Here is a 27,163-nt window from a genome sequence, read left to right as displayed (position 1 = left end):
GTGTTTGGTCCCGGAGCCGCGCCGCCGTCCCCCTTACAGAGCCAGAAGCAAGAAGATGGTCCGGAAAATCGGCGGCATGAAGACTCTGTCTTCACCAAGGTAGCGCACAGCACTGCAGCTGTGCGCCATTGCTCCTCTCACACTTCACACTCCGGTCACTGAGGGTGCAGGGCGCTGGGGGGGGGGGGGGGGGCGCCCTGAGGCAGCAATAATAACACCTTGGCTGGCTAAAATACCTCAATATATAACCCCAGAGGCTATATATGAGGTAAATACCCCTGCCAGAATTCCATAAAAAGCGGGAGAATAGGCCGCGGAAAAGGGGCGGAGCCTATCTCCTCAGCACACTGGCGCCATTTTTCCCTCACAGCTCGGCTGGAAGGAAGCTCCCTGGCTCTTCCCTGCAATATACAGTAACAGTAAGAGGGAAAAGAGAGGGGGGGGCATTAAATTTGGCAGTATATATACATATATTATATGAAAAGCAGCTATTAGGGACATAACTCAGTTAGTCCCTGTATATATATAGCGCTCTGGTGTGTGCTGGCATACTCTCACTCTGTCCCCCCAAAGGGCTTTTTGTGGGTCCTGTCCTCTGTTGAGCATTCCCTGTGTGTGTGGGGTGTGTCGGTACGGCTGTGTCGACATGTTTGATGAGGATAATGAGGTGGAGGCGGAGCAGATGCATTTTGAAGGGACGTCACCCCCTGCGGGGCAGACACCCGAGTGGATGAACTTATGGAAAGAAATGAATGCACGTATAGATTCTTTACATAAGAAATTTGCCGACATGCCAAATGTGGGACAGCCGGGATCTCAGCTCGTGCCTGTCCAGGTGCCCCAGGGGTCGTCAGGGGCTCTAAAACGCCCGCTACCTCAGTTTGCAGACCCGGATGTCGACACGGATACTGATAACAGTGTCGACGACGATGAGTCAAACCTAATGCCTGTCAGGGCCATTCACTGCATGATTGAGGCAATGAAAGAGGTGTTAAACATTTCTGATTTACATCCAGGTACCACAAAAAAGGGTATTATGTTTGGGGAGAAAAAACTACCCGTAGTTTTTCCCCCATCAGATGAACTAAATGAAGTGTGTGAAGAAGCGTGGCTTTTCCCTGATAAAAAATTTGTAATTCCTAAGAAGGTACTAATGGCGTTCCCTTTCCCGCCAGAGGATAGGTCACGTTGGGAAACACCACCTAGGGTGGATAAAGCGCTCACACGTTTGTCAAAAAAGGCGGCACTACCCTCTCAGGATACGGCCGCCCTTAAGGAACCTGCTGATAGAAAGCAGGAGGCAATCCTGAAGTCTGTATACACACACTCAGGCATTATACTTAGACCAGCTATTGCGTCAGCTTGGATGTGCAGTGCTGCCGCTGCATGGTCAGAAAAACTGTCAGAAAATATTGACACACTAGACAGAGACACTATTCTGCTAACGATTGACCATATAAAAGATTCAGTCTTATATATGAGAGATGCACAGAGGGAAATTTGCCGGCTGGCATCTAAAGTAAGTGCATTGTCTATCTCTGCTAGGAGATGCTTATGGACTCGTCAGTGGACGGGAGATGCAGATTCCAAGAGGCACATGGAAGTTTTGCCTTATAAAGGGGAGGAATTATTTGGGGATGGTCTCTGCGACCTAGTTTCCACAGCAACGTCTGGGAAGTCAGCATTTTTACCCCATGTTCCCTCACAGCCTAAGAAGGCGCCATTTTATCAGGTTCAGTCCTTTCGGACCCAGAAAAGCAAGCGTGGAAAAGGAGGGTCTTTTCTGTCTAGAGGCAGAGGTAGGGGAAAAAGGCTGCAACAGACAGCAGGTTCCCAGGAACAAAAGTCCTCCCCCGCTTCCTCTTCCAAGTCCGCCGCATGACGGTGGGGCTCCACAGGTGGAGCCAGGTACGGTGGGGGCCCGCCTCAGAAATTTCAGCGGTCAGTGGGCTCGCTCACAGGTGGATCCCTGGATCCTTCAAGTAGTATCTCAGGGATACATGCTGGAATTCGAGGCGGCTCCACCCCACCGGTTCCTAAAATCTGCCTTGCCGATTGCTCCCTCAGACAGGGAGGCGGTGCTAGCGGCAATTCACAAGCTGTATTCCCAGCAGGTGATAATCAAGGTACCCCTACTTCAACAAGGCCGGGGTTACTATTCCACACTATTTGTGGTACCGAAGCCGGACGGTTCGGTGAGACCCATTTTAAATTTGAAATCCTTGAACATGTACATAAAAAAATTCAAGTTCAAGATGGAATCGCTCAGGGCGGTTATTGCAAGCCTGGACGAGGGGGATTACATGGTTTCCCTGGACATCAAGGATGCTTACCTGCATGTCCCCATTTACCATCCTCACCAGGAGTACCTCAGATTTGTGGTACAGGATTGCCATTACCAATTCCAGACGCTGCCGTTTGGACTCTCCACGGCACCAAGGGTATTTACCAAGGTTATGGCGGAAATGATGATACTCCTTCGAAGAAAGGGAGTTTTAATTATCCCGTACTTGGACGATCTCCTAATAAAGGCACGGTCCAAAGAACAGTTGTTGGTGGGAGTAGCACTATCTCAGGAAGTGCTGAACCAGCACGGCTGGATTCTGAATATCCAAAAGTCACAGCTGGTCCCGACGACACGTCTACTGTTCCTGGGGATGATTCTGGACATAGTCCGGAAAAAAGTGTTTCTCCCGGAGGAGAAAGCCAGGGAGTTGTCTTCTCTAGTCAGAGACCTCCTGCAACCAAAACAGGTATCGGTGCATCACTGCACGCGGGTCTTGGGAAAGATGGTAGCTTCTTACGAAGCAATTCCATTCAGCAGGTTCCATGCCAGAATCTTTCAGTGGGACCTGTTGGACAAGTGGTCCGGATCGCATCTTCAGATGCATCGCTTGATAACCCTGTCTGCAAGAACCAGGGTGTCTCTTCTGTGGTGGCTGCAGAGTGCTCATCTTCTGGAGGGTCGCAGATTCGGCATTCAGGACTGGGTCCTGGTGACCACGGATGCCAGCCTGCGAGGCTGGGGGGCAGTCACAAAGGGAAGAAACTTCCAAGGACTATGGACAAGTCAGGAGACTTCCCTTCACATAAATATTCTGGAACTAAGGGCCATCTACAATGCCCTAAGTCAAGCAAAATCCCTGCTCCTACACCAGCCGGTGCTGATCCAGTCAGACAACATCACGGCAGTCGCCCATGTGAATCGACAGGGCGGCACAAGAAGCAGGATGGCAATGACAGAAGCCACAAGAATTCTCCGATGGGCGGAAAATCATGTACTAGCACTGTCAGCAGTGTTCATTCCGGGAGTGGACAACTGGGAAGCAGACTTCCTCAGCAGACACGACCTCCACCCGGGAGAGTGGGGACTTCATCCAGAAGTCTTCCAAATGATTGTACATCAGTGGGGTCGTCCACAGGTGGACATGATGGCGTCCCGCCTAAACAAAAAACTAGAGAGGTATTGCGCCAGGTCAAGAGACCCTCAAGCGATAGCTGTGGACGCTCTGGTGACACCGTGGGTGTACCAGTCAGTTTATGTGTTCCCTCCGCTGCCTCTCATACCAAAGGTATTGAGAATAATAAGAAAGCGAGGAGTAAACACAATTCTCGTGGTTCCGGATTGGCCAAGAAGAACATGGTACCCGGAACTTCAAGAGATGATCTCAGAGGACCCGTGGCCTCTGCCGCTAAGACAAGACCTGCTACAGCAGGGGCCCTGTCTGTTCCAAGACTTACCGCGGCTGCGTTTGACGGCATGGCGGTTGAACGCCGGATCCTGAAAGAAAAGGGCATTCCGGAGGAAGTCATTCCTACGCTTATTAAAGCCAGGAAAGAGGTTACAGCAAATCATTATCACCGCATATGGCGGAAATATGTTGCATGGTGTGAGGCCGAAAAGGCCCCAACTGAGGAATTTCAACTAGGTCGATTTCTGCATTTCCTGCAAGCAGGAGTGAATATGGGCCTAAAACTGGGTTCCATTAAGGTACAGATCTCGGCTCTATCGATTTTCTTTCAGAAAGAACTAGCTTCAGTACCTGAAGTTCAGACATTTGTAAAGGGAGTGCTGCATATTCAGCCCCCATATGTGCCTCCTGTGGCACCTTGGGATCTCAACGTGGTGTTGAGTTTCTTAAAATCACATTGGTTTGAACCACTAAAAACCGTGGATCTGAAATATCTCACGTGGAAGGTGGTCATGTTATTGGCCTTGGCTTCTGCCAGGCGAGTATCAGAATTGGCGGCTTTGTCTTATAAAAGCCCTTATCTGATTTTCCATATGGATAGGGCAGAATTGAGGACTCGTCCCCAGTTTCTCCCTAAGGTGGTGTCAGCGTTTCATTTGAACCAGCCTATTGTGGTGCCTGCGGCCACTAGGGACTTGGAGGACTCCAAGTTGTTAGACGTGGTCAGGGCCCTGAAAATATATGTTTCCAGGACGGCTGGAGTCAGAAAATCTGACTCGCTGTTTATCCTATATGCACCCAACAAGCTGGGTGCTCCTGCTTCTAAGCAGACTATTGCTCGTTGGATTTGTAGTACAATTCAACTTGTACATTCTGTGGCAGGCCTGCCACAGCCAAAATCTGTCAATGCCCATTCCACAAGGAAGGTGGGCTCATCTTGGGCGGCTGCCCGAGGGGTCTCGGCTTTACAACTTTGCCGAGCTGCTACTTGGTCAGGGGCAAACACGTTTGCAAAATTCTATAAATTTGATACCCTGGCTGAGGAGGACCTGGAGTTCTCTCATTCGGTGTTGCAGAGTCATCCGCACTCTCCCGCCCGTTTGGGAGCTTTGGTATAATCCCCATGGTCCTTACGGAGTTCCCAGCATCCACTAGGACGTCAGAGAAAATAAGAATTTACTCACCGGTAATTCTATTTCTCGTAGTCCGTAGTGGATGCTGGGCGCCCATCCCAAGTGCGGTTTATCAGCAATACTTGTACATAGTTATTGTTAACTAAATCGGGTTATTGTTGAGCCATCTGTTGAGAGGCTCAGTTGTTTCATACTGTTAACTGGGTTTCATATCACGAGTTGTACGGTGTGATTGGTGTGGCTGGTATGAGTCTTACCCGGGATTCAAAATCCTTCCTTATTGTGTACGCTCGTCCGGGCACAGTATCCTAACTGAGGCTTGGAGGAGGGTCATAGTGGGAGGAGCCAGTGCACACCAGGTAGTCTGAAATCTTTCTAGAGTGCCCAGCCTCCTTCGGAGCCCGCTATTCCCCATGGTCCTTACGGAGTTCCCAGCATCCACTACGGACTACGAGAAAATAAGAATTTACTTACCGATAATTCTATTTCTCGGAGTCCGTAGTGGATGCTGGGGTTCCTGAAAGGACCATGGGGAATAGCGGCTCCGCAGGAGACAGGGCACAAAAAGTAAAGCTTTAGGATCAGGTGGTGTGCACTGGCTCCTCCCCCTATGACCCTCCTCCAAGCCTCAGTTAGGATACTGTGCCCGGACGAGCGTACACAATAAGGAAGGATTTATGAATCCCGGGTAAGACTCATACCAGCCACACCAATCACACTGTACAACCTGTGATCTGAACCCAGTTAACAGTATGATAACAGCGGAGCCTCTGAAAAGATGGCTCACAACAATAATAACCCGATTTTTGTAACTATGTACAAGTAATGCAGATAATCCGCACTTGGGATGGGCGCCCAGCATCCACTACGGACTCCGAGAAATAGAATTATCGGTAAGTAAATTCTTATTTTCTCTATCGTCCTAGTGGATGCTGGGGTTCCTGAAAGGACCATGGGGATTATACCAAAGCTCCCAAACGGGCGGGAGAGTGCGGATGACTCTGCAGCACCGAATGAGAGAACTCCAGGTCCTCCTTAGCCAGGTTATCAAATTTGTAGGATTTTACAAACGTGTTTGCCCCTGACTAAATAGCCGCTCGGCAAAGTTGTAAAGCCGAGACCCCTCGGGCAGCCGCCCAAGATGAGCCCACCTTCCTTGTGGAATGGGCATTTACATATTTTGGCTGTGGCAGGCCTGCCACAGAATGTGCAAGCTGAATTGTATTACACATCCAACTAGCAAAAGTCTGCTTAGAAGCAAGAGCACCCAGTTTGTTGGGTGCATACAGGATAACAGCAAGTCAGTTTTCCTGACTCCAGCCGTCCTGGAACCTATATTTTCAGGGCCCTGACCACATCTAGCAACTTGGAGTCCTCCAAGTCCCTAGTAGGCGCAAGACACCACAATAAGCTGGTTCAGGTGAAACACTGACACCACCTTAGGGAGAGAACTGGGGACGAGTCCGCAGCTCTGCCCTGTCCGAATGGACAAACAGATATGGGCTTTTTTGAGAAAAAAACCACCAATTTGACACTCGCCTGGTCCAGGCCAGGTCCAAGAGCATGTTCACTTTTCATGTGAGATGCTTCAAATCCACAGATTTGACTGGTTTTAAACCAATGTGTTTTGAGGAATCCCAGAACTACGTTGAGATCCCACAGTGCCACTGGAGGCACAAAAGGGGGTTGTATATGCAATACTCCCTTGACAAACTTCTGGACTTCAGGAACTGAAGCCAATTCTTTCTGGAAGAAAAATCGACAGGGCCGAAATTTGAACCTTAATGGACCCCAATTTGAGGCCCATAGACACTCCTGTTTGCAGGAAATGCAGGAATCGACAGAGTTGAAATTTCTTCGTGGGGCCTTCCTGGCCTCACACCACGCAACATATTTTCGCCACATGTGGTGATAATGTTGTGCGGTCACCTCCTTTCTGGCTTTGACCAGGGTAGGAATGACCTCTTCCTGAATGCCTTTTCCCTTAGGATCCGGCGTTCCACCGCCATGCCGTCAAACGCAGCTGCGGTAAGTCTTGGAACAGACATGGTACTTGCTGAAACAAGTCCCTTCTTAGCGGCAGAGGCCATAAGTCCTCTGTGAGCATCTCTTGAAGTTCCGGGTACCAAGTCCTTCTTGGCCAATCCGGAGCCATGAGTATAGTTCTTACTCCTCTACGTCTTATAATTCTCAGTACCTTAGGTATGAAAAGCAGAGGATGGAACACATACACCGACTGGTACACCCACGGTGTTACCAGAACGTCCACAGCTATTGCCTGAGGGTCTCTTAACCTGGCGCAATACCTGTCCCGTTTTTTGTTCAGACGGGACGCCATCATGTCCACCTTTGGTAATTCCCAACGGTTTACAATCATGTGGAAAACTTCCCCATGAAGTTCCCACTCTGCCGGGTGGAGGTCGTGCCTACTGAGGAAGTCTGCTTCCCAGTTTCCATTCCCGGAATGAAACACTGCTGACAGTGTTATCACATGATTTTCCGCCCAGCGAAAAGTCCTTGCAGTTTTTGCCACTGCCCTCCTGCTTCTTGTGCCGCCCTGTCTATTTACGTGGGCGACTGCCGTGATGTTTTATCCCACTGGATCAATACCGGCTGACCTTGAAGCAGAGGTCTTGCTAAGCTTAGAGCATTATAAATTTACCCTTAGCTATATTTATGTGGAGAAAAGTCTCCAGACTTGATCACACTCCCTGGAAATTTTTTCCTTGTGTGACTGCTCCCCAGCCTCTCGGGCTGGCCTCCGTGGTCACCAACATCCAAAACTGAATGCCGAATCTGCGGCCCTCTAGAAGATGAGCACTCTGTAACCACCACAGGAGAGACACCCTTGTCCTTGGATATAGGGTTATCCGCTGATGCATCTGAAGATGCGATCCGGACCATTTGTCCAGCAGATCCCACTGAAAAGTTCTTGCATGAAATCTGCCGACTGGAATTGCTTCGAAGGAAGTCACCATTTTTTTACCATGGCCCTTGTGCAATGATGCACTGATTTTAGGAGGTTCCTGACTAGCTCGGATAACTCCCTGGCTTTCTCTTCCGGGAGAAACACCTTTTTCTGGACTGTGTCCAGAATCATCCCTAAGCACAGGAGACTTGTTGTCGGGTTCAGCTGCGATTTTGGAATATTTAGAATCCACCCCTGCTGTTGTAACAGTATCCGAGATAGTGCTACTCCGACCTCCAACTGTTCCCTGGACTTTGCCCTTATCAGGAGATCGTCCAAGTAAGGGATAATTAAGACGCCTTTTCTTCGAAGAAGAACCATCATTTCGGCCATTACCTTGGTAAAGACCCGGGGTGCCGTGGACAATCCAAACGGCAGCGTCTGAAACTGATAGTGACAGTTCTGTACCACGAACCTGAGGTACCCTTAGTGATAAGGGCAAATTTGGGACATGGAGGTAAGCATCCCTGATGTCTCGGGACACCATATAGTCCCCTTCTTCCCGGTTCGTTATCACTGCTCTGAGTGACTCCATCTTGATTTGAACCTTTGTAAGTGTTCAAATTTTTTTAGATTTAGAATAGGTCTCACCTAGCCTTCTGGCTTCAGTACCACAATATAGTGTGGAATAATACCCCTTTTCTTGTTGTAGGAGGGGTAATTTAATTATCACCTGCTGGGAATACAGCTCGTGAATTGTTTCCCATACTGCCTCCTTGTCGGAGGGAGACCTTGGTAAAGCAGACTTCAGGAGCCTGCGCAGGGGAAACGTCTCGACATTCCAATCTGTACCCCTGGGATACTACTTGTAGGATCCAGGGGTCCTGTACGGTCTCAGCGTCATGCTGAGAGCTTGTCAGAAGCGGTGGAACGCTTCTGTTCCTGGGAATGGGCTGCCTGCTGCAGTCTTCTTCCCTTTCCTCTATCCCTGGGCAGATATGACTCTTATAGGGACGAAAGGACTGAAGCTGAAAAGACGGTGTCTTTTTCTGCAGAGATGTGACTTAGGGTAAAAAACGGTGGATTTTCCAGCAGTTGCCGTGGCCACCAGGTCCGATGGACCGACCCCAAATAACTCCTCTTCCTTTATACGGCAATACACCTTTGTGCCGTTTGGAATCTGCATCACCTGACCACTGTCGTGTCCATAAACATCTTCTGGCAGATATGGACATCGCACTTACTCTTGATGCCAGAGTGCAAATATCCCTCTGTGCATCTCGCATATATAGAAATGCATCCTTTAAATGCTCTATAGTCAATAAAATACTGTCCCTGTCAAGGGTATCAATATTTTTAGTCAGGGAATCCGACCAAGCCACCCCAGCTCTGCACATCCAGGCTGAGGCGATCGCTGGTCGCAGTATAACACCAGTATGTGTGTATATACTTTTTATGATATTTTCCAGCCTCCTGTCAGCTGGCTCCTTGAGGACGGCCCTATCTATAGACGGTACCGCCACTTGTTCTGATAAGCGTGTGCGCGCCTTATCCACCCTAAGGGGTGTTTCCCAACGCGCCCTAACTTCTGGCGGGAAAGGGTATACCGCCCATATTTTCTATCGGGGGGAACCCACGCATCATCACACACTTCATTTAATTTATCTGATTCAGGAAAAACTACGGTAGTTTTTTCACATCCCACATAATACCCTCTTTTGTGGTACTTGTAGTATCAGAAATATGTAACACCTCCTTCATTGCCCTTAACGTGTGGCCCTAATAAGGAATACGTTTGTTGATTCAGTGTCCCTGTCTGTGTCGACCGACTAAAGTAAACGGGCGTTTTAAAACCCCTGACTGTGTTTTTGAGACGTCTGGACCGGTACTAATTGTTTGTCGGCCGTCTCATGTCGTCAACCGACCTTGCCGCGTGTTGACATTATCACGTAATTCCCTAAATAAGCCATCCATTCCGGTGTCGACTCCCTAGAGAGTGACATCACCATTACAGGCAATTGCTCCGCCTCCTCACCAACATCGTCCTCATACATGTCGACACACATGTACCGACACACAGCGAATGCTCTGATAGAGGACAGGACCTACTAGCCCTTTGGAGAGACAGAGGGAGAGTTTGCCAGCACACACCAAAAACGCTATAATTATATAGGGACAACCTTATATAAGTGTTTTCCCTTATAGCATCTTTTGTATATATTTCTAACGCCAAATTAGTGCCCCCCCTCTCTGTTTTAACCCTGTTTCTGTAGTGCAGTGCAGGGGAGAGCCTGGGAGCCTTCCCTCCAGCCTTTCTGTGAGGGAAAATGGCGCTGTGTGCTGAGGAGATAGGCCCCGCCCCTTTTTCGGCAGCCTCGTCTCCCGCTCTTAACGGATTCTGGCAGGGGTTAAATATCTCCATATAGCCCCCGGAGGCTATATGTGAGGTATTTTTAGCCAAAAATAGGTTTTCATTGCCTCCCAGGGCGCCCCCCTCCCAGCGCCCTGCACCCTCAGTGACTGCCGTGTGAAGTGTGCTGAGAGGAAATGGCGCACAGCTGCAGTGCTGTGCGCTACCTTAAGAAGACTGAGGAGTCTTCATGCCGCCGATTCTGGACCTTCTTCTTGTTTCAGCATCTGCAAGGGGGCCGGCGGCGAGGCTCCGGTGACCATCCAGGCTGTACCTGTGATCGTCCCTCTGGAGCTAATGTCCAGTAGCCAAAGAAGCCAATCCATCCTGCACGCAGGTGAGTTCACTTCTTCTCCCCTAAGTCCCTCGATGCAGTGATCCTGTTGCCAGCAGGACTCACTGTAAAATAAAAAACCTAAGCTAAACTTTTCTAAGCAGCTCTTTAGGAGAGCCACCTAGATTGCACCCTTCTCGGCCGGGCACAAAAATCTAACTGAGGCTTGGAGGAGGGTCATAGGGGGAGGAGCCAGTGCACACCACCTGATCCTAAAGCTTTACTTTTTGTGCCCTGTCTCCTGCGGAGCCGCTATTCCCCATGGTCCTTTCAGGAACCCCAGCATCCACTAGGACGATAGAGAAATAGAATTACCGGTGAGTAAATTCTTATTTTTTAATCAAAACAGACCTGTGCCCTTGCCCTGGTGGTCTAGTGGGGTCCCTGTACTACTACTACCACCGTGTCCACGCCAGCGCGTGCAGCTCGCCTCCCACCGGCTTTGCGGGATCGCGATTTCCAGTGGGTCGCGTCTGGGGAACCCACTTACCTCCTCCCTGTGTGCGGCCAAGCAATCCTGGAGAGCAGCGGTGGTGTGTGTGACTAACTTGAGAGAAACCGGAGCCTCCGCTGTAGGTACCCGGCAACCAGGGCGCGGGAGTGTACCGCCTCGCTGGGGGAGGTGATGGGGCTGCAGCAGGAGATGTCTGACTGACATCTGACACTTACAGTGCCTCTTCTGCAGCCCTTGAAGTCTTTATTTTTTACTTTAAAAGCTCTTCTCAGGGCTGCTGGAGCAGCCCCCCTGTTGTATGCCTGTACTGCATGGCACCAACTACAAAACTGAGCTCCTGTGCACGGAGGCGGGGTTATAGAGGAGGCGGTGCTATGAATTCTGGGAACAGTCAAAGCTTTTAGTCTGTTGATGCCTCGGATCAAGATCCTACTCTACACCCCAATGTCATTCCCTGTGGAGCCCAGAGTACTCCGCAGTAGAAAGGACAATTTGAAGACATTAAAACTATGGCCAAAGTTCTGCAGACAGCGTGGCCTAGAAGTACGAACCATTTTGGAAAGCTTGCCGGGTGTAGAATACCATCGATAATACATTTTATATACAGTTGCCTTATTTTGTGTAGAGATTGAGCTTGTAGTAATCCACTCCCTCACTTCCTCCCACAAGGAATCATCTGGAGTCTCTCCCCCACTCCCACTCATGGCGGCCCACAGGAACAGAGGTAATATTAAGAAGATATATAAATGGGAGAAATCACACCCTTACAAAGTGGGGAGCTAAGGCAAAGTTTTTCAAAAGGGGTGGGGGCACGCATAACTACTTGCAGGAGGTTATACAATATTTTTAATAATATGGTGCATAGAGCAAAGTTTGTGTACATTGAACCATCAGAACGCAAAAAAAGGTGTCATTATCTTAGTCACGCTATAAATTTTTTGTATTTTAGAATATTTCAGATATCACATTTTTGGATATGGAAGACCCAACCAATCCTTACAATAAGTGCTCTCTTTTTCCTTTGCAACTCCTAACCTCTTCAGTCCTACACTGAACCCACCTAACAATGGAGCAGATGTATTAAGCCTGGAGAAGGGATAAAGAAGTGATAAAGCAGTGATAAGTGGGAGGTGATAAAACACCAGCCAATCAGCTCCTGTCATTTTTCAAACACGTAATGACTGGCTGGTGTGCTATCTCCTTCCACTTATCACGTCTCCAGGTTTAATACATCTGCCCCAATGTACCCAGTTGTGTCCAGAAATGAGAGCGTAACTGCATTTAGCATTACAGTCTGAAGTGTAGGCAAATCATTGGTGAATATAAGTGGTGAGAGTGCAGGTGATCAGAACTGAATAAGTTGGTATTTAATTATTTAATTGTTAATGGTCAGAAGTGAAACATTAGGGCACATTTTAAGAATTCTCATGATGGCAACATATCCGGACAAAAAACAAGGAGGGCAGACAGTGAAACAACAGCATATAAACTAAATTTACCCATTGCACATATTTGCTTCTTTCTGTAGGGCATGTGCATAGGGAGCAGTAAGCTGGGGAGAGCGAGTGTGGAGGTGGGTGCAGGCAGTGGAAGGCTGCGGGACGCGGGCAGTGGAAGGCTGCGGGACGCGGGCAGTGGAAGGCTGCGGGGCGCAGGCAGTGGAAGGCTGCGGGGCGCGGGCAGTGGAAGGCTGCGGGGCGCGGGCAGTGGAAGGCTGCGGGGCGCGGGCAGTGGAAGGCTGCGGGGCGCGGGCAGTGGAAGGCTGCGGGGCGCGGGCAGAGGAAGGCTGCGGGGCGCGGGCACTGGAAGGCTGTGTAGCATGAGTGTGGGGAGTGAAGGTTGTGAGGCGTGGGTGCGGGATTAGCAATTAGTTTATCTGTAAAGCACTTTCTGGGGGCTTCTCTGTGTCAATGTCTTGTTATGCACTGGAAACATCAGTAAAACTGCAAAGTAAAAGCGTTAACATTTATTTTGAGAAGGGCCTAATATAAAACTATAAAATGGTCAGCAGCACAGACGTGGGTGGAAATATTCTTCTACGTCTATTTACAGCAATATACAAAGAAATGCAAGAAACTCTGGCACTGTAAAAAAGTACTGTATTATTGGTTATTACACATTTAAAAGATCTGCTGGTGGAGGTAGCAAAGGGATCTTTCCCAGTGAAAATCTTTTTGCTGCAAACTGCAAGAGGTCTTCGGCAGAGAGGAGAGCCTTGGGTGTAAATAAAGAATTGGTAGAGCCGGCATCTGGTGTAGAGGCGTGGGCTGCAGTGCTGGTTACTGAGGCAGCAGGGATTTGTCCAAACACTGGCGCAGTGGGAGCTGAACTCAAAACCCCAGCCTTAAAAAGATCAGAAACTGCTGTTGTCTGTGCCCCAAAACCAGAAGTCCCAGAAGCACCAGCACCCACAATAGTAGGGGCACCTCCAAAAGTTGTTGTAGCACCTGCACTACTTCCAAATCCAGGAGCACCTGCAGTACTTCCAAATCCAGGAGCACCTGCACTACTCCCAAATCCAGGAGCACCTGCACTACTCCCAAATCCAGGGGCACCTGCAAAACTCCCAAATCCAGGAGCACCTGCACTACTCCCAAATCCAGGAGCACCTGCACTACTCCCAAATCCAGGAGCACCTGCACTACTCCCAAATCCAGGAGCACCTGCACTACTCCCAAATCCAGGAGCACCTGCACTACTCCCAAATCCAGTAGCACCTGCACTACTCCCAAATCCAGTAGCACCTGCACTACTCCCAAATCCAGTAGCTACTGTTGTGCCAGTAGACCCTGATCCAAAGCCAGAAGTTAAATTAGAAAATGCTCCCATACTTGGAGCAGTGGTGGCTGAACCAAACCCTGGGAATACCGATGCTCCAACACCGGGCTGTGTCGTTGCGGCAAAAGAAAAGGAAGCAGCGGACACTTTGTTGGCAAAACCAACTGGCGGTTTACTAGCGAAGGCTCCTGCACTAGCAACTGTAGAGTTGGAGCCTGCATTTGGTACAGTGCTCATGGCGTCTGGTTTGAAGCTGAAGGCGGAAGCGGATGGTACTGCACTGTTGGTAGTAGGGTCTGCAAGAAAAGAAGCGACATTAATATTACAAATAAACAAATTTTACAATAGATTTTTAGAGTATAATAAATATGGATACATTTTAAATTCCAGTTTATTTATATATATATACAGGAGAGAGAGTGTTTGGGAAAGCCACTGACCGTGTATGTCTGGAACTTAAGACTTATTAAATGCACTACTATGAAATTGGATATAGTAGATTCTATGTAAGTAACAAAAACAAAGTCCTAGAATATGAGACACTTTAAGAACAGATTTATGCTATTTGGCTTTAGACAAAATGACCCTAAAATCTGCGTCTGTGCGATAGGTAATACAGATTATAACCTACACCACGGCAAAGACTAGTATGAATGATTACACATTCTCTAAAAACCGCTGCATAATATACAGATGATAGTAGTTGTCAACAGCTGGCATAGCTTTCATACCCTAAACATGATAGACAAAAACTCACCGGTAAATCTATTTCTCGTAGTCCGTAGTGGATGCTGGGAACTCTGTAAGGACCATGGGGAACAGACGGCTCCGCAGGAGACTGGGCACATCCAAAGAAAGATTTAGGACTATCTGGTGTGCACTGGCTCCTCCCACTAAGACCCTCCTCCAGACCTCAGTTAGGATACTGTGCCCGGAAGAGCTGACACAAATAGGAAGGATTTTGAATCCCGGGTAAGACTCATACCAGCCACACCAATCACACCTTATAACTCGTGATACTATACCCAGTTAACAGTATGAAATATAACTGAGCCTCTCAACAGATGGCTCAACAATAACCCTTTAGTTAGGCAATAACTATAAACAAGTATTGCAGACAATCCGCACTTGGGATGGGCGCCCAGCATCCACTACGGACTACGAGAAATAGATTTACCGGTGAGTAAAATCTTATTTTCTCTGACATCCTAAGTGGATGCTGGGACTCCGTTAGGACCATGGGGATTATACCAAAGCTCCCAAACGGGCGGGAGAGTGCGGATGACTCTGCAGCACCGAATGAGCAAACTCTAGGTCCTCCTCAGCCAGGGTATCAAACTTGTAGACTGTTGCAAAAATGTTTGAACCCGACCAAGTAACAGCTCGGCAAAGTCGCAAAGCCGAGACCCCTCGGGCAGCCGCCCAAGAAGAGCCCACTGTCCTCGTGGAATGGGCTTTTACAGATTTATGGTGCGGCAGTCCAGGCGCAGCATGTGCAAGTTGAATCGTGCTACAGATCCAGCGAGCAATAGTCTGCTTAGAAGCAGGAGCACCCATTGTTGGGTGCATACAGGATAAATAGCGAGTCAGTATTCCTGACTCCAGCCGTTCTGGAAACATATACTTTTCAGGGCCCTGACTACGTCCAGTAACTTGGAATCCTCCAAGTCCCAAGTAGCCGCAGGCACCACAATAGGTTGGTTCACATGAAAAACTGATACCACCTTAGGAAGGAATTGGGAACGAGTCCTCAATTCCGCCTTATCCATATAAAATACAGATAAGGGCTTTTGTATGACAAAGCCGCCAATTCTGATACACGCCTGGCCGACGCCACGGCCCACAGCATGACCACTTTCCACGTGAGGTATTGTAGCTCCACGGATTTAAGTGGCTCAACCCAATGCGACTTCAGGAAATCCAACACCACGTTGAGATCCCACTGTGCCACTTGAGGCACAAACGGGGGCTGACTATGCAGCACTCCCTTAACAAAAGTCCGAACTTCAGGCAGTGAAGCCAGTTCTATTTTGGAAGAAAATCGATAGAGCCGAAATCTGGACCTTCATGGAACCCAATTTTAGGCCCATAGTCACCTCTGACTGTAGGAAGTGCAGAAATCGACCTAGCTGAAATTTCTCCTTTGGGGCCTTCCTGGCCTCACAGCACGCAACATATTTCCACCATATGCGGTGATAATGGTTTGCGTTCACTTCTTTCCTAGCTTTAAATAGCGTAGGGATAACTTCCTCCAGAATGCCTTTTTCCTTCAGGATCCGGCGTTCAACCGCCATGCCGTCAAACGCAGCCGCGGTACGTCTTGGAACAGACAGGCCCCCTGCTGCAGCAGGTCCTGTCTGAGCGGCAGAGGCCATGGGTCCTCTGAGATCATTTCTTGGAGTTCTGGTTACCAAGCTCTTCTTGGCCAACCCGGAACAATGAGTATAGTTCTTACTCCTCTCCTTCTTATTATTCTCATTACCCTGGGTAAGAGAGGCATAGAAGGGAACACATACACCGACTGGTACACCCACGGTGTTACCAGAGCGTCCACAGCTATCGCCTGAGGGTCCCTTGACCTGGCGCAATATCTTTGTAGCTTTTTGTTGAGGCGGGACGCCATCAGGTCCACCTGTGGCCTTTCCCAACGGTGTACAATCATTTGGAAAACTTCTGGATGAAGTCCCCACTCTCCCGGGTGGAGGTCGTGTCTTCTGACAAAGTCTGCTTCTCAGTTGTCCACTCCGGGAATGAACACTGCTGACAGTGCTAACACATGATTTTCCGCCCATCAGAGAATCCTTGTGGCTTCTGCCATCGCCATCCTGCTTCTTGTGCCGCCCTGTCGGTTTACATGAGCGACCGCCGTGATGTTGTCTGACTGGATCAGCACCGGCCGGTGTTGAAGCAGGGGTCTAGCCTGACATAGGGCATTGTAAATGGCCCTTAGTTCCAGAATATTTATGTGTAGGGAAGTCTCCTGACTTTTCCATAGCCTTGGAAGTTTCTTCCCTGTGTGACTGCCCCCCAGCCTCGAAGGCTGGCATCCGTGGTCACCAGGACCCAGTCCTGTATGCCGAATCTGCGGCCCCCTAGAAGATGAGCACTCTGCAGCCACCACAACAGCGACACCCTGGCCCTTGGAGACAGGGTTATCCGCCGATGCATCTGAAGATGCGACCCGGACCACTTGTCCAACAGATCCCACTGGAAAATCCTTGCATGGGACCTGGCGAATGGAATTTCTTCGTAAGAAGCTACCATCCTTCCCAGGGCTCGCGTGCATTGATGCACCGACACCTGTATACGTATTAGGAGGTCTCGGTCTAGAGACGACAACTCCTTGGACTTCTCCTCCGGGAGAAACCCTTTTTATCCTGTTCTGTGTCCAGAACCATACCCAGGAACAGTAGACGCGACGTAGGAACCAGCTGCGACTTTGGAATATTCAGAATCCAGCCGTGCTGTTGTAGCACTTCCCGAGATAGTGCTACTCCGCCGAACAACTGCTCCCTGGACCTCGCCTTAATAAGGAGATCGTCCAAGTACGGGATAATTATTTCGGCCATTACCTTGGTAAATACCTCGGTGCCGGGGATAGACCAACGGCAACGTCTGGAATTGGTAATGACAATCCTGTACCACAATTTTGAGGTACTCCTGGTGAAGAGGGTAAATAGGGACATGCAGGTAAGCATCCTTGATGTCCAGTGATACCATGAAATTCTCCAGGCTTGCAATAATCGCCCTGAGCGATTCCATTTTGAACTTGAACCTTCGTATATAAGTGTTCAAGGCTTTCAATTTTAGAATGGGTCTCACCGAACCGTCTGGTTTCGGTACCACAACATTTTGGAATAGTAACCCCGGCCTTGTTGAAGGAGGGGTACCTTGATTTCACCTGCTGGAAGTACAGCTTGTGAATTGCCGCCAGTACTACCTTTCTCCGAGGGCAGCAGGCAAGGCTGATGTGAGGTAACGGCGAGGGGGAGTCGCCTCGAACTCCAGCCTGTATCCCTGTGATACTATTTGCAGAACCTAGGGATCCACCTGTGGGCAAGCCCACTGGTCCCTGAAGTTCCCGAGACGCGCCCCTACCGCACCTGTCTCCACCTGTGGAGCCCCAACGTCATGCGGTGGACTCAGAGGAAGCGGGGGAAGATTTTTGATCCTGGGAACTGGCTGTTGGTGCAGCTTTTTCCTTCTTCCCTTGTCTCTGTGCAGAAAGGAAGCGCCTTTGACCCGCTTGCTTTTCTGAAGCCGAAAGGACTGTACCTGAAATTACAGTGCTTTCTTAGGCTGTGAGGAAACCTGAGGTACAATTTTTTCTTCCCAGCTGTTGCTGTGGATACGAGGTCCCAGAGACCATCCCCAAACAATTCCTCACCCTTATAAAGGCAGAATCTCCATGTGCCTTTTATAGGCAGCATCACCTGTCCACTGCCGGGTTTCTAATACCCTCCTGGCAGAATGGACATTGCATTAATTCTGGATGCCAGCCGGCAAATATCCCTCTGTGCATCCTTTATATCTAAGACGACGTCTTTAATATGCTCTATGTTAGCAAACTATTATCCCTGTCTTAGAGTATTAATATTATCTCACTGGGTATCAGACCACGCTGCAGCAGCACTATTTATGCTGAGGCAATTGCAGGTCTCAGTATATAACCTGAGTGTGTATATACAGACTTCAGGATAGCCTCCTGCTTTTTATCAGCAGGCTCCTTCAAGGTGGCCGTATCCTAAGACGGCAGTGCCACCTTTTTTGACAAACGTGTGAGCGCCTTATCCACCCTAAGGGATATCTCCCAACGTGACCTATCCTCTGGCGGGAAAGGGTACGCCATCAGTAACTTTTTAGAAATTACCAGTTTCTTATCGGGGGAACCCACGCTACTTTACACACTTCATTCATTCATCTGATGGGGGAACAAAACACTGGCTGCTTTTTCTCCCCAAAAATAAAACCCCTTCTATGTGGTACTTGGGTTCATGTCAGAAATGTGTAACACATTTTTCATTGCCGAGATCATGTAACGGATGTTCCTAGTGGATTGTGTATATGTCTCAACCTCGTCGACACTGGAGTCAGACTCCGTGTCGACATCTGTGTCTGCCATCTGAGGTAACGGGCGCTTTTTTGAGCCCCTGATGGCCTTTGAGACGCCTGGGCAGGCGCGGGCTGAGAAGCCGGCTGTCCCACAGCTGTTTTACGTCATCCAGCCTTCTATGTAAGGAGTTGACATTGTCGGTTAATACCTTCCACCTATCCATCCACTCTGGTGTCGGCCCCACAGGGGGCGACATCCCATTTATCGGCCTCTGCTCCACCTCCATGTAACCTTCCTCATCCCACATGTCGACACAGCCGTACCGACACACAGCACACACACAGGGAATGCTCTGACTGAGGACAGGACCCCACAAAGTCCTTTGGGGAGACAGAGAGAGAGAGTATGCCAGCACACACCAGAGCGCTATATAATGCAGGGATTAACACTATAACTGAGTGATTTTTCCCCCAATAGCTGCTTGTATAAACAATATTGCGCCTAAATTTAGTGCCCCCCCTCTCTTTTTAACCCTTTGAGCCTGAAAACTACAGGTGAGAGCCTGGGGAGCTGTCTTCCAGCTGCACTGTGAAGAGAAAATGGCGCCAGTGTGCTGAGGGAGATAGCTCCGCCCCTTTTTCGCAGACTTTTCTCCCGCTTTTTTATGGATTCTGGCAGGGGTATTTATCACATATATAGCCTCTGGGGCTATATATTGTGATGATTTTGCCAGGCAAGGTGTTTATATTGCCCTCAGGGCGCCCCCCCCCAGCGCCCTGCACCCATCAGTGACCGGAGTGTGAGGTGTGCATGAGGAGCAATGGCGCACAGCTGCAGTGCTGTGCGCTACCTTGGTGAAGACTGAAGTCTTCTGCCGCCGATTTTCCGGAACACTTCTTGCTTCTGGCTCTGTAAGGGGGCCGGCGGCGCGGCTCCGGGACTGAACATCAATGGCCGGTTCCATGCGGTCGATCCCTCTGGAGCTAATGGTGTCCAGTAGCCTAAGAAGCCCAAGCTACCACCAGTTAGGTAGGTTCGCTTCTTCTCCCCTTAGTCCCTCGCTGCAGTGAGTCTGTTGCCAGCAGATCTCACTGTAAAATAAAAAACCTAAAATATACTTTCTTTCTAGGAGCTCAGGAGAGCCCCTAGTGTGCATCCAGCTCAGCCGGGCACAAGAATCTAACTGAGGTCTGGAGGAGGGTCTTAGTGGGAGGAGCCAGTGCACACCAGGTAGTCCTAAAGCTTTCTTTAGTTGTGCCCAGTCTCCTGCGGAGCCGCTAATCCCCATGGTCCTTACGGAGTCCCAGCATCCACTTAGGACGTCAGAGAAATGAATATTCAACGGAACTAACGGCAAACTGAATATAGAGTGTATGTATTGCGATTGTATAGTCTTGAGTATCTGGACAATGGGAAATCAATGTTGCACAATATACTGTAGCTTCTGAATGGTACAGTCTTAATTTGTACAAAAATAAAAACCTTGTTATTACATTTAGCACATTTTTTTCGGGGAGGGATTCTCCATGAGATCAAACGTGTTAGGACACAAGTTTGTACACAGCTGGGGACATGAACAGACATACTTACAACTGAACCGAACCATTGACACACTTGAATAAAAAACGTTACCATCTCCTCCACTGTCACCGTAACAACATTTATGTTTAATTCACGTTTTATCATCCAAATGTCAAGTTCATTTTCTCAGTGTTGCTCACTATCTACGAGAACATATTTACAATGAAAGTTACCTTTTTTTTTTTTTTTTTTAAATTATCAGGAGCTGTAGCGGTCAACCCTAGAAAAAATAAGAATTTACTCACCGGTAATTCTATTTCTCGTAGTCCGTAGTGGATGCTGGGGACTCCGTAAGGACCATGGGGAATAGACGGGCTCCGCAGGAGACTGGGCACTCTAAAGAAAGATTAGGTACTATCTGGTGTGCATTGGCTCCTCCCTCTATGCCCCTCCTCCAGACCTCAGTTAGGGAAACTGTGCCCGGAAGAGCTGACATTACAAGGAAAGGATTTTGGAATCCAGGGTAAGACTCATACCAGCCACACCAATCACACCGTACAACTCGTGATAACCTTACCCAGTTAACAGTATGAACAACAACTGAGCATCACTCAACGGATGGCTCATAACAATAACCCTTAATTAAGCAATAACTATATACACGTATCGCAGAAAGTCCGCACTTGGGACGGGCGCCCAGCATCCACTACGGACTACGAGAAATAGAATTACCGGTGAGTAAATTCTTATTTTCTCTAACGTCCTAGTGGATGCTGGGGACTCCGTAAGGACCATGGGGATTATACCAAAGCTCCCAAACGGGCGGGAGAGTGCGGATGACTCTGCAGCACCGAATGAGCAAACACAAGGTCCTCCTCAGCCAGGGTATCAAACTTGTAGAACTTTGCAAAAGTGTTTGAACCCGACCGAGTAGCCGCTCGGCAAAGCTGCAAAGCCGAGACCCCTCGGGCAGCCGCCCAAGAAGAGCCCACCTTCCTTGTGGAATGGGCTTTCACTGATTTTGGATGCGGCAAAACAGCCGCAGAATGAGCCAGCTGAATCGTGCTACAGATCCAGCGAGCAATAGTTTGCTTTGAAGCAGGAGCACCCAGCTTATTGGGTGCATACAGAATAAACAGCGAGTCAGTCTTCCTGACTCCTGCCGTTCTGGAAACATATATTTTCAAAGCCCGGACTACGTCCAGCAACTTGGAGTCCTCCAAGTCCCAAATAGCCGCAGGGACCACAATAGGTTGGTTCAAATGAAACGATGATACCACCTTTGGGAGAAATTGGGGACGAGTCCGCAATTCTGCCCTGTCCATATGGAAGATCAAATAAGGGCTTTTACATGACAAAGCCGCCAATTCTGATACACGCCTCGCCGATGCTAAGGCCAACAGCATGACCACTTTCCACGTGAGATACTTTAGTTCCACGGTCTTAAGTGGTTCAAACCAGTGGGATTTCAGGAAATCCAACACAACGTTAAGATCCCAAGGTGCCACTGGTGGCACAAAAGGGGGCTGAATATGCAGCACTCCCTTTACAAACGTCTGAACCTCAGGCAGTGAAGCCAGTTCTTTTTGAAAGAAAATGGATAGGGCCGAAATCTGGACCTTTATGGACCCTAATTTCAGGCCCATAGTCACGCCCGACTGTAGGAAGTGCAGAAATCGACCCAGCTGGAATTCCTCTGTAGGGGCCATCCTGGCCTCACACCAAGCAACATATCTTCGCCATATACGGTGATAATGCTTAGCTGTTACATCCTTCCTAGCTTTTATCAGCGTAGGAATCACTTCATCCGGGATGCCCTTTTCCGTTAGGATCCGGCGTTCAACCGCCATGCCGTCAAACGCAGCCGCGTTAAGTCTTGGAACAGACAGGGCCCCTGTTGCAACAGGTCCTGTCTGAGAGGCAGAGGCCATGGGTCCTCTGTGATCATCTCTTGTAGTTCTGGGTACCAAGTCCTTCTTGGCCAATCCGGAACGATGAGTATTGTTCTCACTCCTCTTTTTCTTACTATTCTCAGTACCTTGGGTATGAGAGGAAGAGGAGGGAACACATATACCGACTGGAACACCCAGGGTGTCACTAGCGCGTCCACAGCTATCGCCTGAGGGTCCCTTGACCTGGCGCAATATCTTTTTAGCTTTTTGTTGAGGCAGGACGCCATCATGTCCACCTGTGGCAGTTCCCATCGATTTGCAATCTGTGTGAACACTTCTTGATGAAGTCCCCACTCTCCCGGGTGGAGGTCGTGTCTGCTGAGGAAGTCTGCTTCCCAGTTGTCCACTCCCGGAATGAACACTGCTGACAGTGCTTGTACGTGAATCTCCGCCCAACTAAGAATCTTTGTGGCTTCTGCCATCGCCACCCTGCTTCTTGTGCCGCCCTGGCAGTTTACATGGGCAACCGCCATGATGTTGTCTGACTGAATCAGCACTGGTTGGTCTCGAAGCAGGGGCTCCTCTTGACTCAGGGCGTTGTATATGGCCCTTAGTTCCAGTATATTTATATGCAGACAAGTCTCCTGACTTGACCACAGCCCTTGGAAGTTTCTTCCCTGAGTGACTGCCCCCCATCCGCGGAGGCTTGCATCCGTGGTCACCAGAACCCAGTCCTGTATGCCGAACCTGCGGCCCTCGAGAAGATGAGCACTCTGCAGCCACCACAGAAGAGACACCCTGGCCCTCGGGGACAGGGTGATCAGCCGATGCATCTGAAGATGCGATCCGGACCACTTGTCCAACAGATCCCCCTGAAAGATCCTCGGATGGAACCTGCCGAAGGGAATGGCTTCGTATGAGGCCACCATCTTTCCCAGGACTCGCGTGCAGTGATGCACCGACACCTGTTTTGGTTTTAGGAGGTCCCTGACCAGAGTCACTAACTCCTGGGCCTTCTCCTCCGGGAGAAACACCTTCTTCTGTTCTGTGTCCAGAATCATACCCAGGAAGGGCAGACGCGTCGTAGGAATCAGCTGCGACTTTGGAATATTCAGAATCCAGCCGTGCTGTTGCAACACTTCCTGAGAGTGTGCTACACTGATCAACAACTGCTCCCTGGACCTCGCCCTTATGAGGAGATCGTCCAAGTACGGGATAACCGTAACTCCTTGCTTCCGAAGGAGTACCATCATTTCGGCCATTACCTTAGTAAATACTCTCGGTGCCGTGGACAGACCAAACGGCAACGTCTGGAATTGGTAATGACAGTCCTGTACCACAAACCTGAGGTACTCCTTGTGAGGTGGATAAATGGGGACATGCAAGTAAGCATCCTTGATGTCCAGAGATACCATAAAATCCCCCTCTTCCAGGCTTGCAATGACCGCTCTGAGCGATTCCATTTTGAACTTGAATTTTTTCATATAAATGTTCAAGGATTTTAAATTCAGAATGGGTCTTACCGAACCGTCCGGTTTCGGTACCACAAACAGTGTGGAATAGTAACCCCTTCCCTGTTGAAGGAGGGGGACCATTATTATCACTTGCTGGAGGTACAGCTTGTGAATTGCCGGCAGGACTACCTCCCTTTCCGTGGGGGAAGCTGGCAAGGCTGATTTTAGGTAACGGTGAGGGGGAGTCACTTCGAACTCCAGCTTGTATCCCTGAGATACAATTTGTATAGCCCAAGGATCCACCTGTGAGCGAACCCACTGGTTGCTGAATTTTCGGAGACGCGCCCCCACCGCTCCTGGCTCCGCCTGTGGAGCCCCAGCGTCATGCGGTGGACTTAGTGGAAGCCGGGGAGGACTTTTGTTCCTGGGAACTAGCTGCATGGTGCAGCTTCTTTCCTCTACCCCTGCCTCTGGCAAGAAAGGATGCACCTCTGACCTTCTTGCTTCTCTGAGAACGAAAGGACTGCATTTGATAATACGGTGCTTTCTTAGGCTGTGAGGAAACCTGAGGCAAGAAAGTCGACTTTCCAGCTGTCGCTGTGGACACAAGGTCCGAGAGGCCGTCCCCAAACAATTCCTCACCCTTATAAGGCAAAACCTCCATGTGTTTTTTAGAATCGGCATCCCCTGTCCATTGCCGAGTCCATAAGACCCTCCTGGCAGAAATGGACATTGCATTAATTCTAGAGCCCAGCAGGCAAATGTCCCTCTGAGCATCCCGCATATATAAGACGGCGTCTTTTATATGGCCCAGGGTTAGCAAGACAGTATCCCTGTCCAGGGCATCTATGTCCTCTGACAGAGTATCTGTCCATGCTGCTACAGCGCTACACATCCAGGCTGAAGCAATAGCTGGTCTCAGTAGAGTACCAGAGTGTGTATACACTGACTTCAAGATAGCTTCCTGCTTCCTATCCGCAGGATCCTTTAGGGCGGCCGTATCCTGAGACGGCAGGGCCACCTTCTTAGATAAGCGTGTCAGCGCCTTGTCTACCCTAGGGGAGGATTCCCAACGTTACCTGTCCGTTGGCGGGAAAGGGTACGCCAGCAGTAATTTTTGGGAAATCACCACTTTCTTATCAGGGGAACTCCACGCTTCTTCACATAACTCATTTAATTCATGTGACGGGGGAAAAGTCACTGTCTGCTTTTTCTCCCCAAACATATACACCCTCTTGTCAGGGACAGGGTTAACCTCTGAAATGTGCAATACATCTTTCATTGCAATAATCATGTAGCGGATGGCCTTGGTCATCTTAGGCTGTAATTGTGCCTCATCATCGTCGACACTTGAGTCGGACTCCGTGTCAGCATCTGTGTCAATCATCTGAGATAGTGGGCGTTTATGAGACCCTGACGGCCCCTGAGTCGCCTGGGCAGGCCCGGGTTGAGACCCCGGCTGTCCAAAGGCTGCAGCGTCATCAAACCTTTTATGCAAGGAGCTTACATCATCATTTAAGACCTTCCACATATCCAACCAATCAGGTGTCGGCCCCGACGGCGGCGACACCACATTTATCCGCACTTGCTCCGCCTCCACGTAACCCTCCTCATCAAACATGTCGACACAGCCGTACCGACACACAGCAGACACACAGGGAATGCTCTGACTGAGGACAGGACCCCACAAAGGCCTTTGGGGAGACAGAGAGAGAGTATGCCAGCACACACCACAGCGCTATATAACCCAGGGATATTCACTATAATAAGTGATTACCCAATAGCTGCCGATTTTATGTCTTTTGCGCCTAAATTTATGTGCCCCCCCTCTCTTTTTTACCCTTCTTGTACCTGGATACTGCAGGGGAGAGCCTGGGGAGCGTCCTTCCAGCGGAGCTGTGAAGAGAAAATGGCGCTGGTGTGCCGAGGAAGAAGGCCCCGGCCCCTCAGCGGCGGGCTTCTGTCCCGCTTCTGTGTGAAAAAAATGGCAGGGTTTTTTACATATATACAGTGCCTGACTGTATATATGTATGTTATGCCAAAAAGGTACTTCAATTGCTGCCCAGGGCGCCCCCCCCCCAGCGCCCTGCACCATACAGTGACCAGAGTGTGAAAGTGTGCTGGGAGCAATGGCGCACAGCTGCGGTGCTGTGCGCTACCTTAAATGAAGACAGGAGTCTTCAGCCGCCGTTTTCAAGCTTCTGTTCTTCTGGCTCTGCGAGGGGGACGGCGGCGCGGCTCCGGGAACGGACGACCGAGGACAGATGCCTGTGTTCGAACCCTCTGGAGCTAATGGTGTCCAGTAGCCTAAGAAGCGCAACCTGAAATATAGAGAAAGAAATACCCGAAGGTATTACTACTCCCAGGCGCTTGATGCGAGGTTCACCACAGCAGCTGTATATGGAAAGGGGTTGGTCAGACCCCTAATAATATAAACAATAGGAAAAAATATATTAGCGCTTAATGGTCTCAAATGCAAAGGTGTGTCACAATCAAATCATAATTTATTATAAAGGTAAAATGCAATGCATATTGGTGGTTAATACCACATAAAAACACTTAAATAAAGGAATTGTGTAGCTCCCAATACTGATTTAGCCTGTTGGAAATTTTTAGCAAACATGGACCTGTTCCTATAAAAGTCCCCTCAATTGGTACAGTTCAATGTCCTATTCGTGGATTGAATAGTTGCCACCAATGTGTCTCGAGGTAATTAAGCGAATCTGCGTCCGCAAGAATGCTGCTCCTCGGCAGGTGGTGAATGGTGACTTTCCACGATGAAATAGGAAGATCCTTGTATCCAGGAATGTTCAACGGGGACTTGGTCCAGGTCCAGAAGTTCCAAAAGTGTGGGAGTAAACACAGGCAAGCAGGTATCACCGACGCGTTTCGTTGCAAACAAGCAACTTTTTCAAGGTGCTGGAAGTCCTGCTGATGGTGATTTATATACCCTACCAATATGGCTGCTCATTAGCATATGTGATTGGTTGTGACCACCTATTAGCATTAAATGACCAAATAATGACAGACATTGGAGGTATGATGTAATAATAATTGGTAATAATATAATTCATACATTTTATATATCATTATGCTTAGAGTTTAAAAAACTTGATTTAATAAAAACCAGTCACATGACCGCTATTTGGTATATCCAGGTTGGAATACTTCAAAAACCTGGAATAATGGTTAATGGCTAATTAGTTGAAACTATAGGTAAAGTGAATGAGATCTATCTCATGTTTTCCACTTCTCATTATAACTTAAAGAACATCCCCTCCCCGCTTGAAATCCCGCGGGAATAGAGCCGGTGACGTGATAATCTGACTGCACGGCACCAGCCAATTAGCTGTCCATACGTACGGACGCGGACGTTACACGAATAACGTCGCGTCATTCTCCCGCACCTCTAGAGGCGATGTGTAACCTAGTTGCCATGGAGACGTTCTAACGTCACTAGCATGTTGCCGTAGGCAATTGACGCGAGTATCTGGCGCCTGAATTTCTCCGGAAGTGTCATTACTAATGCACGTA

At 49.1% G+C, this 27,163-nt stretch overlaps 1 protein-coding gene across 1 annotated transcript in view; it reads right to left on the bottom strand.

Moving 5' to 3' along the window:
* Positions 1 to 12,882: 12,882 nt before the first annotated feature.
* NUP42 (nucleoporin 42) overlaps positions 12,883 to 27,163 on the bottom strand; it is a 119,034-nt gene continuing 104,753 nt past the window's right edge. The window contains exon 7 of the mRNA XM_063921718.1: positions 12,883 to 14,005. Coding sequence (XP_063777788.1) covers positions 13,044 to 14,005 — 962 coding nt within the window. The 3' untranslated portion in view covers positions 12,883 to 13,043. The remainder of the gene's footprint in view (positions 14,006 to 27,163) is intronic.

Source organism: Pseudophryne corroboree, chromosome 5, assembly GCF_028390025.1.
Source record: "Pseudophryne corroboree isolate aPseCor3 chromosome 5, aPseCor3.hap2, whole genome shotgun sequence".
NCBI classification, from domain to species: domain Eukaryota; kingdom Metazoa; phylum Chordata; class Amphibia; order Anura; family Myobatrachidae; genus Pseudophryne; species Pseudophryne corroboree.
Note: the sequence above shows the minus strand (reverse complement) of the source record. Positions and strands in the feature narration are given on the sequence as shown.